We start from the raw sequence: 12,989 nt of genomic DNA, 5'->3' as shown, positions 1-12,989 counted from the left end.
AGCCATGACAAAATGGCGGCCGTAGGGGGTGCAGCAGTGCGGCCCTGCTAGGCCTTGTGGATGTGCTTTTAGCATCAAAACACCTCAAAACAGCGCGACTGAACAGGCCACAGACACGGTTTAAGAAAAAATTTACTGATCCATTAGTACTTCTGCCAGTATCGCAACAAACATGAAAGGCAACCACAGCTTAGAAAACAAGTTTTATACAGTTAGAATATTAAATTAAAACAAAAAACCCCACAAAACAGAAGTTACTGGCTGAGGAACAAGGCTGGAATTTCAGACGCAGTAGCACCTACAGCACCACCAAAAGCCAAAACACTCCATCTCTCCTATATTATTCCTAAGCTCTTGAATTCCTTCTATAATTGGATCATGGCTCAATTCTGAACATATTTTTCCTTGAGAAGAGCAAAGAGAAAAGAATGAACCCAAACCTGGTTCCTAGGAACGTGCTTTAGGTATTGCTGAGGAATGTCAATGCAAAAAGAGAGGAAATAACACACAGCTCAATAGTGCGCCAGCAGGCAAAGAGTGATGAGACCATCCCACACAACAGCTCTGTCGAATCAGTGTTTTCCTATAAGTTATAATAAATTCATAAAGAAACAGTTTTACACTTCACGTATTAATCAGAGAAGGGGAAGAGTTATGTTTATTGGTTCAGCATCCATTTTATTGTACTTCCTGTTTTATAGACTCTCCCTCTTCTGCTCAGCACTGACATACAACAGCACATACACAGCAGTAGAAAAAACACCAGGAATAAAGTCCCTCTCTTCTAGGAATAACCAAAACATTAAAACGAGAAACATTTTTTGCCTTCTAGTTTTTCCATAAGAATCAGTACAGGACGCTTCCAACGCTCATTGCCTTGAGTCATTTTGCACTGGGAAGAGGCACTGCGTATCCCCTCACTGCAATACTGACCTCGAGGGAAAGCCTTTCTTCTGGAAAATTCCACTCTGACTTGTAGGTTTCCAAAGCCCAATCAGAAAGATTTAAGAAGTGGGGAGGAACGGCACCACATTTACATGACTAGAGCCAACTTCTGTTGGGTTAATGCGGTTCTGTCAGAAGAATATGCAGCTTCACCACTTCTGCGTTTCCTTTAGGAACTTAAAAGTGATCTCAAGGCTCAATAATTCGCCACAAAATGAATGCTGACCAGCTGGGTCACACCACGTGGAGTAGTTTTAGGAAGTCAGTCCCTGTAGAAAATGGCACTGTGGATCTGGCAGCAGAAAGAGGAATGATGCTCTAAAGTAGGAGGTAGGGGAACTGATACAGCAAGTCCACTGTTGAGCTGTCTGCTAGAAAAGAAGTTACATGTTAGAACTGATTGCCAGGCAAAATACAAGGTGATTCTTAACATGGGTTATGACCTTTTCATAGATGCTTTAAACACAAAAGCTTTTAGGTACCTCTAAAAACATTCAAGAAAAGCTGCATCTTTCACAGCATAATAGGAAGAACAGTAAAGCACCATCAATTAGGAAGTATTACTTCTCAGAAAGGGTAGAGACTTATGCCAGAAAAGCTTTGTGAAAAATCAAGACTCTTCAAATACAGAAAGCCATTCTGGGCTTGATACAGTGCAAGTTCAGTTTATGTATATTTTACCAAATTCCAATCTTGACTGTTTAAGTCAAATCTGTTATTGTTTGAACTGAGAGTAGCATGAAATTAACCACACATTCAGAAAACCTACACCACACAAGACTTAAGTAAAAAGTCATTGATGACATGCAGTAGCTGGATAAACATTCTGTTTCAGCAGAAGAGTCTACCACTCTGAGCACCATAAAGGAAGCTGAGATTGGCATCTACTGTAATGCTGATATGTACCTGAGACTCCACAGTTTTATCTTCCACTGCTCATGCCTCTGTCTTCATAAATGGTAATTTCAATCTGTGTAGAAAGGCTGTTAGGAAAATATACTATAAGAAGTTTACAAAAATGAAAGTGAAAAAATCATTATGATATTAGAACTTTTGATCTTTCTGCTTCATAGCTGCTTACTCAAGAGCTACAAAACAAACACAACAGCTCACCTGCCTTGTCAGATCAGATCGACCTATGGCAGCTCAGGATTGTTCTGACAACAAGAACACAAGATGCTGCATACAAAGAGCTTGTGAACCTTGCCATCTCCTCCTAAATCTCAGCAAAAGCTCCACAACAGGGCAGAAATAAACTTATCTGCTCAAAGAACAGCACATACCTGAGAGTAACAAGACTGATCATGTATTTCGCAGTATCACAGATCAAGCATGACTAGAGGATACCATATTATTAAAGAATTAAGAAATAATCTTAGAAACCACACAAGGATACAACTCTTAGTCCTCTTTCAATGGGATCGGTCAGAAGGAGGCCCTGAGGAGCATAGATCTTCTCGTTCTGTTCCTGAATGAACTTGGCAATTTTCTTTAGAACCTGATAATAGAACAGCAGGGAAGTCACAGTTTATTCACTAGGAGAGTGGTTAGGCCCTGGAACAGGCTGCCCAGGGAGGCTGTGGATGCCCCATCCTTGGAGGTGTTCATGACCAGGTTGGACAGGGCCCTGGGCAACCTGATCTAGTAAAGGCGTATGTTTGGTGGCCCTGCTAGGCAGGGGGGTTGGAACTACATGATCCTTGAGGTCCTTTCCAACCCAGGTCATTCTGTGATTCTGTGATTTATGAAACTAGATTTCTTAATTAAGTTTTCCCGTCTTAGAGCCATAGCTCAGCAATACCACCGATATAACAATATTAGGAGAACCCAGCATGAGAGCACCGATACCCACCAGAGACAGAAACTGTTCTGTACAGAAAATGTTACACTGCTCAGGTAACTCATATATCAGACGGACTTGTCTGTAGATGTTAAGTCACCCCGTAGTAAGATCCAGAGTCTATATGGAATTCATACAACTGAGGTACAAGTCACAGAAAACCCACCAGGAAATAAAGCATCTGAAGTCTGTAGGATATACCACTTTCTAAGAAAGAAGGAAAACAAAAGAAACCTACCTTTTCATAATGTGTTTCCATGCACAAGAAGATAGTATAGGCAGTCAGACAGGCCAGACACCCCTCAAGGTATGACTGGCCCCCAAGCTTCTCAGCTTCAGCATAAAGGTTATTCAGTGTCCGGACAGTCTCTTCAAACTGCTGCCTATCGATCTGAAAGAGAAATCAGGTTTAACCAGCACAGCTCAGAACTCAGCAGTACCTTCTAATAACAGCCCTTGCTTGTTTTTATTCCCACTTTGTCTTTTTTCCCCCCTCCCCATAGTAATATCACCTACTGCCATCTTCCACTTAGGTGTGCTCAAAGTGTGGAGGGTGCTGTGAGTTACAGGCCTGAAACTCTTTGTTGTGATGTTGTTATATCAAGCCTGAATTGTAATTGTATCATTGTTGTTATATCAAGCCTGAATTGCAACACAACCTGAACACAAAGCATTTAAAGGAACTGTAATTCCACCAACAAACAAAAGCAGCTTCCTTAACACACAACGGGCTGCTAGAGCATGAGAGACAAGCAGTAATTCCTTAGTGCTTCATGCAGCACTGTCCATGGGGGGGGTCTGTAAAGCAATACAATGGCGGGGGGGTAAATATAAAGCACGGGATCCGCTTTACCCGGTTCTCCAGCTCGGCCGGGAACTTGCTCTGGAACTGACAGCGGGTCCCCCCGCTGTAATCACGCTGGATGAACACTTTGCCCGACACGGGCGCTTGTTGCGGCCTCATGGCACCGCGGCCGCCTCGCTCCGCTCCTCCGGGCTCCGCCGCTCCGTTCACACCGCGCTAAACGCGTCCGGTCAGCTCCGGGCCAAGGAAAAGGCGGAAGCGATATTCCGCGCATGCGCCGTCGCCCCCATCAGGCCCAGAGAGAGAGACAGTGCGCATGCGCACGCGCCGGAGCGAAACAGAGCGTCAAGCTCACGCATGAGCACTCGCTACCCGTCCCACCAATCGCAGCTGACGCACAGCACTCGTGACCTCACGCACACCCCCTGACGTCCGTAGAGTGGTACAGCCCCGCTCCCCCCCGCTTGCAGATCACATGGCACAGTCCGGATACGCCCCCTCGCCGCGCCCCGCCTATCCGCGCATGCGCGCTGAGAGCGGTCTCTAGTCATATATATAGGGCGTATAAAACGCTGTGTGAATTGGAAGGGAGATTCAATGCGTTATCAATGGGAGGGGTGTTTGTAAGTACAGATGTAGGATGGGGATCCAGAGCCTGGGTTCAGACACATACAGTGACCCCTGGTTGGGTGCTGGGTGTCCATTGGGACACCGAGCACCCACTGCACAGCAGTGACTGCTGGATCTGGATGGATCCTGCCTTATAAGAGCAGAGCCTTGCTTTGCTAACAAAGCAGTTCTGCATTGGGATATCTCTTGGCTGGTGTAACTTCATCCCTCCATAGGGAGGTGTTATGTTATGAGTTTGGGTTGTAGCTGTTATGAGTTTGGTACAAGGGCTTGCAGCTGTTGGGTAGCAATGGGTGGATGAGGTTTGTGAGGCTGCAGGTTACCCCTATCCCACAGAATGTAACTAATTCCAAAGGGAGCAGAGTTCTGAACAAAGCAGGCAAAATGTGCATGTACTGAGGTCAATGGGAAGCTAAAGCTACGTTAATCAGGCCTTAATGCAAGGGCAGTTAATGGCTGAGGCATCGTGCTGGTGGTCAGGGTTATTCTCCAGCACCCCATGCCTCCAAAGCCCCAAGTGCTGGAGTGCTGCGTGGGCTCTGATCTGTAGGGTTCAATGCTTTGCTGAGATTGATGAAGCGTTTGTTGTCCCCTGCCGACCACGCCACAAATCAACACGGAGGAAACAAATACAAGAATGATTTATTGGGTTTAGTTTTAACAGGGCATAATAAGCAGCCGCCGTGTCACGCTCCAGACAAAACTAACAATGTTGTGATGATAAAAGACAGTAAACAGAGCTGTCAGTGTCCCCAGCACACAGCCCAGGGGTGGCAGCTAGGGAAGAGGCACCCCTCTAGCCCAAAGGAGGGCTCTTCTTTGTGCTAAGCAGTTTGCAAATGTGATAATGACACCTTTAAATTGCTCGGGGAGGAGATAAAAAGGAAACAGAGAAAAATACAAATAGAGATCTGACATTAGAGATCTAAATGTAATCTGAGTGCTGAGTGTCCCAGGAACCCGGCTATCAGCTGCTGTGATCTCTGTGCACCCCCCTCCTGTCCCCCCCCCCCCCTCCAATAGGAGCAGCCTGAACTAATTAACCCTCTAGCACTCCATAATGAAGACTAATAAACACCTAGTGGGTCTGCTTGAACAAACAACCCCTGTGCCTTGTGCAGGAAGCGCCCAGTCAGTTGGAGCAGCGTGGGGACAAAATGTGGCATGAGCTGAGCCCCCATTCCTGCAGCCCATTCCCCATTGCCTGCCTGAAAGTCCTCTCAGGAATGATCTGCTTCAAATGCTGCACCAGATGGAATGCGTTTCCTTAACCTTTAGCTGCTTGCAATGTGAAAGCAGTTAAGATTGTGATGTTAAAATTGTTTCAGATGTTTTATGTGCATATGAAATATTCTAGAAGGATGAATGCAAACTTTGATCCAGCTACGATTTTACTGGAGTTTATAGAAACAAAAAATATCTATTTTCAGGGTGTCTGGATCTTCAGGTACAGATACCCACTGTTGAGTTTTTGGAGTGAAAAAAGCTGGCAAATGCTGTAACCAGAGGGAACCTCCTGGGTTTGCTGACCTAACATGGAGGCTGAACCTGGAAATGGTAACCATGTAATCATAGAATTACTCAGGTTGGGAAAGACCTCAAAGATCATCAAGTCCAACCGCAGCCTAACCATAGTACCTTAACTCTAACAACCCTATGCTAAATCATATCTCTGAGCACCACATCCAAATGGCTCTTATACACATCCAGGGGTGGCAACTCAACCACCTCTCTGGGGAGCCTATTCCAGTGTTTAACTTCCCTTTCTGTAAAGAAGTGTTTCCTAACTTCCAACCTAAACTTACCTGGGTGCAACTTGAGGCCATTTCCCCTCGTCCTGTCAACAGTGAGAAGAGACCAGCCCCGCTCTCACTGTAAGCACTTTAAGTTACTGGAGGAGAGCAATCAGGTTTCCCTTCAGCCTCCTTTTCCACAGCCCCAGCTCCCTCAGCTTCTCCTCATAGGGCCAATTTTCCAAGCCCTTCACAAGCCTCATTGCCCTTCTCTGGACCTGCTCCAATACCTCCATGTCCTTTTTGTACTGAGGTGCCCAACACTGAATGTGTAATGTGCCTCTTTCTGAAAGATCCATTCACTGTTTCAGTGTTTTATGACACCAAGCGTAAGAAGTTCGTAATTTTAACAGCTTATTCCAATGCACCATCTCTAAATCAGAACAAGCGTGTTAAACTTATATAGCGAGCGTGCATGAAATACTAAAGAAAAGCAAAGCAATGTCTCATCTTGGGCAGAATGTTGTTCTTCCAGGCTTAAGCAAGACCTTGGTGTTTCTGAGAGGCACTGAAGGAGGAGCTGCAAACCAGCATGTGGCATCCCAGGCTGCCTTGTTCCCATGGGACACTGAACACACGTGGGCAGGAGGAGGTTCCTGTGCCTGGGGAGGGTAATTTGAAGCTGTGCTGGTGGGTACCACACTCAGTGTTACACAGAAAAGGCAAGAGCAAGGAACAGGATTGTGTTTGTTATTGGTAAATCAAACCATCTGTGATCCATGGACTGCAGACCTTTCCTAGGAGAAACACCAAATGTTGCTGCTGTTCCCCTTCCCTTGGTGCTGGGCTGCTGGGAGCATCCAAGGGGCTGCTGCATGCAGGGACCCCTCCATCCCATTGTGACAGAGCAGCACCTGGGTCGGTGGAGGGGACTGGGGGACTGTGGAACAAAGGAGCCTTTCAGGCCACCTAATGCAGTATGGATCCAAGAGGACCAAATGAATTTACATGGCTCAGATTGGGAGATATGCTCGCAAAGCCAATTTGTTTCATTTTATAGGCCTGAAAGATCCTACATCGGGGCTTCCTGTATGGTTTGAATTAAGTTTGGAGAGTGGTGTTTTGGAGAGCAATTCAGAGGGGTTTTCATGCAATGAAATGCCTGTCGTTGAGCAGGAGCCATGCAACACTTTGCAGTGCTTCCTGGCAAAATAATCCACGTCTGCTCCCAAAATGAAGATGATGAATACCTGAAAACTGAGCTATCTGTCTCATTATTTTGGAATCAAGTTTCACACACCTACTGATGGAGCAAGTGAGAAGTTTGAAGGATGTTGCATTAAAAATAAAGAGCTTTTTCCTGCCAGTTTGTGCTGCCAGTGACACATCTCCCCAGGGTGATGCTGCCAACTGGGTCTAAGGGTGAGACCGGACCCATAGGTTGGATGGGCGATGATGCTTGCTGCCCTCCGGCATCGTTAGCTGTTAATCAGGGCTGCTCTCCCGGAGGAGGCTCCTTTCAGGGCATTCAGAAAATGGGGTCAGACGTGTCTTCTGACCTGCGACCTGCCGCTTCCCCCCTCGCTGTAATTATCTAATACCGCGCTCTCCCTGCCAAGTACAATGAAACAATTTGTCACTTCGATTGTCTGTCAGTCAACACTGGGGCCTTTTCAACAGGCCAACACATGTTTTTTGAGAGCTTGTCAGCAAGGGCTGTCTGGCCAGGCACATAACCGTGGAAAATGGAACCTTTGTTAATTCTGCTTCTTAGAAAAGTAAATCCATTCACTTGCTTTTTCTTTTTTTTTTTTTTTTTCCAAGGCCTTCAGCTTGGAATTTGCACAAGAAGCTGAATTGCCCCTGATCCCTAAATGATTGGTCAGAGGATTTGCATGAGGAAGCAGAAATTAATTATTCTTTTCTTTTCTTTTTATTTTCTGTAATTGTGTGTTTAGAAATGAGATTACATTCTGCAGCCGCACGACGGGTTGGGCCGGGGAGGGGGGCGAGGAGGAGGGGGGGGAGGAACCGCTTTGCATTTGTTTAGCGCTTCGGAGTTAAGATCACCTAATCGCTTCAAGCATTTCCTCGGATTCCCTCTCTCATTTTTGTTTTCCTGCTTTAATGACCAAACAAAGCTTGTGCTGCTGCTTCCAGGGGAACTTCTCAGCGCTCTGCATCGCTCCGTTGCTGCGCTGCGATGCTCGGGGCAGCTTGGAGCCGTTCTGAGCTCAGACGCTGCCCCGATGCATCCCCGGTTCTGCTGCCTGCAGCTCCGAAGTGCTGCAGCCCTTAAGTAAAATACGGCGTGGAATCACGGCACAGCCACTCCATTGAGAGCGCTGCTTGCTTGGCTAATAGCAGTAATTCAAACCAGATGAGCCCAAGGCTGCGCGCTGCAGACTGCGTATCCCGATCTGCCCTGACCCCTGGCACTCACTGAAAGTTACCTTGAGACTCGCCAGAGCTCCTTGTGACTTCTGCGAGAGTTATTTATTGCAAAGTCATAAATATTTGCTATAGATTTTCTCCATCAATCTACAAAACGACTCAGGTTAGAAAAAAAATTGTGGACTTGGATTTTTGGGGCTTGTGTTTCTCGGGCAGGGGAGAAGAATTCCGAGCTCCATTGTTCAGAGCTGCACAACTCTGGGCTCTGCTGCTGTGTTAATTAATTCCCTCCTGCAAACGGTTTGAAATGCAGGAAAGCAGAGAAGGGAAGAGGTTCTCCTTTACTTCTGTCTTAAAATCTTCCATAAAACTATTTATGGGAGAAGAAAAAATCTGTTTCCCTCTCATCCCTCTGGGATTCATTGCAATTAAAAAAACATTGAAATCTGGGGGCTGCTGTGGCCCAAAGAACCCACCTGTAGCCAATACTTCCCAACTGGGTGCAGTAGGGCTGGAGGAGAGCATCCATCTCCTCCCTGCACCCCAGGCACTGCTGCCCTGGGCCATGGCCAGCATGTTTTCCCACTCCCGAGGCTCAGGATCAGGCCTGTTGCTGCCCTGCAGGCAGTTTTCTGCAAAATTAAAAGCTTTTGCTCAGAAAAGTTGAGCAAAACCGCAGCTTCCAGGATGTTCTGGAGGTCCCTCGGTGAAGTGGATTCAGGCACTGTTGGACGTGGCGCTGGGGCTAATGAGCTGCCATGTTAAGAGGTTATGACTAACAGTTCAATTGGACTGCATTTTTTGTTGTTGTTTCAGAATTGTTCATGGCAGATGTGCTTGCCCATATGCAATGTCATCATGGCCGGGAGAGAATCTGCCTCAGCTCAGAGCGGTTCTGTGCTGCATTCATGCATAGCTCAGTTTCCACAACCATGGACCAGGTAAGAAGATGGATGCAGGGCTGGCAGTGTGGATGCCACGACAGTTGCTGCTGCTATTCATGGCACACCCTGCTCTCCCATGTCTGTCTGTCCATCCGTCCGAAGCCTCTTGAAAAGCTTTGCATGAATGAGCTGACCCAGCTTTGTTTCTGCTGCCCTGCTTTGCCCTTTACCCTTTGGCCTTTGCCCAGCAGTGTGGTCAGGGAGGCAGGGTTTGGCCACAGATCACTGCACAGCTGGGCAGATGATCCCACAGAGGCACAATGACACTGTGGTGCAGCTCCTGGGCTTGCTCTACACCACTGCAGGATTTATCTCCTGATTGCTTTCTCTTCTCCCATGCATCTCTTTCTGTCCCTGCCCAATGTGTGCCACAGAGCTGGGTAGGTGTGTGGTTGGTGGTTGTATCTGCTGACACTGGGACCACAGGGACATGAGGGTTCTGGTGTGGATGGGGCTGTGCTGGATAAGATGGCTGTACAAAAATCTGACAGCAAGAGCATGACACCAGGAGCCATTTGTTCGATCAATGATTTACCAGATGTGTACACTGTACTAAAGGCTTGTAAACATGCTTTAATGGCCAGCTGTAAATCCAGACAGTAGCAGTGCCAACTCCAACTCCATTGGACATGTCTCAGAACAGCAGCATAAGGGCTCTGAATCACTTTGTTATAGGCTCTGTCAGCTCTGCAATTGTGCATGTAAATCAAAGAGCCAATGTCCTGAGGTCAAAATTATTTGGATGTCAGGAGAGGTTTTATGACCACAGTTTTTCCCTTTCTGGGTTCCCTGCAGTTTCATGTCTTCCACAAACCACATCTCCAGAACATCAGGTTTCTGTCCGAGTGCCCCAAGTGCAGGGCTGTGTTTTCCCTGACTGGGTTGGAAGTCTCTTTTGTTAATCACTGAAGCAGAGCATCATTAGCGAGAAGTGCAGAATGTACACAAAGAAGAACTTGCCAAATTACTAATAAGCAGAAACTCCATCCATCTTAATGAGATGGGGTTAAGAAAATAGCAACCTAGAATGTACACAATGGAGCCTTTCCATGCTGTTTATTTATCCATGTTAGAAAGTAGTTCGGAGCTCCATCTCCAGTGCTTAGACAGGCTGAAGCATGGTTTCCAAACCACAAGCTGCTGGTGCTCTTGCAAATCATCAAGCATGAGAAAGATAAATAAATAAGCGGACAGACAGCTCAATAAATTATTAGAGGGAAGATAAGTGTCTGTTTTCCAAACAAATGAAACACCACCACAACAAAATGCTGGGCTCTCTTTGCTGCTGAGCTAATCAGGTTTGCTCCACACAGCAGATGAGGAGCACTGCTTGGAGGAGAGAGAAGTGCACAGTGCTGCCCACCTTGCTGTGCTGCATGGAGGGCTGGGAAGAAGCAGAGAGATGCTTTTATTTGGGAAAAGCTGGGGATGAATTGCAAATCCATGGCTCCCTGCTGACCTCCTGGGCATTGGCAGCACAGAAGGGCTCGCACCACACTGAGGTGGCTGCACACCTGTGCTGCTGAGCCACATTTTTCTTTTGTTGGGCAGAAATGACTTGAAGTGCATTTCAAATGAGCTGCTCAGCTGCTGCTATTTTATTGAATGCCAGCACTCGCTGTACATTATTGAGACAAACTTTATATATGCTACAGCAGCCTGCACCTGGTCCAGGGCAAAGCTGAACCTCCTAGAGAAAAATGTGCTGTAATGCAGCAAGTTATTATGGGATAAATATTTATAAGCGCCTGTAAATATTTGCCATGGGTTCCCTCTTGGGATTAGGGGCAGACGGTCAGAGTTTTCAGCAGTGCCGTTGGAGTTCTTTATGTGTTATCTCAGCTAGTAAACCCTTTGCTGATTGTGCTTAGTTATAGAATTTAATGGTGCTAATTTCACAGTAATGGGAGATGTCAGCTGGAGCTGCACATGCCTTGACCCCAGCTGGGCATGGGCAGCTGCGTGCCAGGGTGCCCTCTCCATGTAGGCAGCAGCACAGGGCTGCCCAGCTGCAGAACTATGTGTGCAGCTCCCCAGGCACGAGCCTGAGGGCACATTCATGGCTGCTTTGGTGCTAATGAAAGCTCTGAGCTATCTGCTGAGCAAAACCAGAAAGCAAACACAGCAAAGCTAACATCCTCCATGGCAGCCTGACCCCAGCAGGGGCTATCACTTCTGGCTGCCAGGGGGGTCTGAGCTAAAGCAAATATTCCCTGCGTTTTCCAGGAGCTGCCCTGCTGCAGGAGGTGGCACCACAGGGTCCCTGCACAAAGATGGGGATGGGGGTGGGGATAGGGTTGAGGATGGGAATGGAGATGGAGATGGGGATGGAACAGTTGCTGCCAGCCTCGCTGCTGCTGGTGGCTGTTGTGTCACTGCTGCCACGTTGGGGTTGGGATGGGGCAGGCACAGTGGTGGGAAACTGGGGAAGAAATGCCAGGGCAGGCAAGGCCATGACTCCTCCATGCCCTCAAACGCAGCAGTGGAACAATGGGCCCTGGGCAATAGTGCTCACTGGATTGTTGCATGGGACTCTATTTGGGGGCTCCACTTTGCTGCTCATGCACGAAAGGCAGTCATTTGGCAAAAATCAGCTCAGTTAGCAGCCATTGTTCGTAAAGAGCCTGGGGCTGAATGGGCTCAGGGCTAATATATTCTATTATCCCATAGCTGCCTGTTCCCGGACAGCATGGAGGGAAAGGCGCATTCCAGTCCCAGCGGCCAAATGCTGTGGGCAGAGCAGCAGGGCCAGAAGGGATGGGGAGCAGTGGGCACAGCTCAGGGGATGCAGTTTGCAGGGGTGTGCTGACCATCGCTGAGCCTTTAACACTGCATGCCCATGGTGGGGGGATGGGAGCACCCGAGCAGCAGATCCAGCAGTCCTGCAGGGTCCCACGGTCTGCAGGACAAACAACGGAGGCAGAAATAAGCATGGTTAATTGGGCTGGGCTTGTCATGGGGCAGAGAGGACTCAGGATAACCAAAAGGGTGCATGTTGCAAGGCATCTTGTTATTCAGTAAGGATATGCCAGCCCCTGTGGGAGAGGCAACAATAAATGGCTGTAAAGTTAAATGATGACATTGCAGAAACTTAGGAAGCAGAAGAAAGCTACATAATTGTGAATGGGAATGGCTGCACAGACATTTAGAAAAGTTAATGCCCAGTTTGGAAAGGGTTTATTGAAAGAGCATCCCTCCTTGGGCACTGCTATATATACGGCTTATACTGTGTGTTATGCAATGCAGTGGTCTAAACCAGAGCTGCTAGATCTTTCTTCTTCTTTTTTCCCGAGGCAGTTCTATTTCAGCCAACAGTTCACTCATGAATACTCATGCAGGTGCAGCTGCCACCAATGTGGGTACCAAATACAGAAGGGTGCCAGCAGAGCTGTTTGTAAGGCTGAGGATGGAGCTGTCCTTGCTGTCTGTGGGATGCTTCAGAACCAAAGCAGCTGGTATGGGGAGGGCTGAGCTGAGGTGGGCAGCCCTGGGAGATGCAGGATGCAGCCAGCCCTGGGAGCAGTGCGGATGCTCTGGGTACGTGGTGCAGCACATCTCTGGAATGGGTTTGTTTCTCCCTCTGTTGAGGTGGGCATAACCAGCTCTGATGTAGAGCTCTTAGACTTTCTGGTGCTGTTGCAGTTAAAAATGAAGCGTTGCTTGCAAAGAGTGGTTCTGAGCACCCAGAAGAGCAGGGG

At 47.6% G+C, this 12,989-nt stretch overlaps 1 protein-coding gene across 2 annotated transcripts; it reads right to left on the bottom strand.

Moving 5' to 3' along the window:
• Positions 1–114: 114 nt before the first annotated feature.
• GOLGA7 (golgin A7) lies at positions 115–3,938 on the bottom strand. 2 transcript variants are annotated; one of them, XM_015883135.1, is made up of 5 exons: positions 3,639–3,938; positions 3,024–3,176; positions 2,342–2,443; positions 1,852–1,915; positions 115–1,313 (listed from the first exon to the last, which is right to left on the bottom strand). In XM_015883135.1, the coding sequence occupies exons 1-4, from the start codon at positions 3,747–3,749 to the stop codon at positions 1,868–1,870; spliced, it is 414 nt and encodes a 137-aa protein (XP_015738621.1). In that variant the 5' UTR covers positions 3,750–3,938; the 3' UTR covers positions 115–1,313; positions 1,852–1,867. The 2 variants fall into 2 exon arrangements, with proteins under 2 accessions (XP_015738621.1, XP_015738622.1); XM_015883136.2 differs by having other exon boundaries at positions 115–1,316; positions 3,639–3,875.
• Between the last annotated feature and the right edge of the window lie 9,051 nt (positions 3,939–12,989).

The sequence above is a fragment of the Coturnix japonica genome, chromosome 22 (genome assembly GCF_001577835.2).
Source record: "Coturnix japonica isolate 7356 chromosome 22, Coturnix japonica 2.1, whole genome shotgun sequence".
Classification (NCBI taxonomy): domain Eukaryota; kingdom Metazoa; phylum Chordata; class Aves; order Galliformes; family Phasianidae; genus Coturnix; species Coturnix japonica.
This window is presented reverse-complemented; position numbering and strand designations above follow the sequence as displayed.

Excerpts from the sequence above, each read along its gene's own strand:
- GOLGA7 (XM_015883135.1), bottom strand. The coding sequence starts at position 3,749 with ATGAGGCCGCAACAAGCGCCCGTGTCGGGCAAAGTGTTCATCCAGCGT. Across the intron at positions 3,177-3,638 it reads CGGCCGAGCTGGAGAACCGG|ATCGATAGGCAGCAGTTTGA; the intron begins GTAAAGCGGATC and ends TTTCTCTTTCAG. Across the intron at positions 2,444-3,023 it reads TGGAAACACATTATGAAAAG|GTTCTAAAGAAAATTGCCAA; the intron begins GTAGGTTTCTTT and ends TTCTATTATCAG.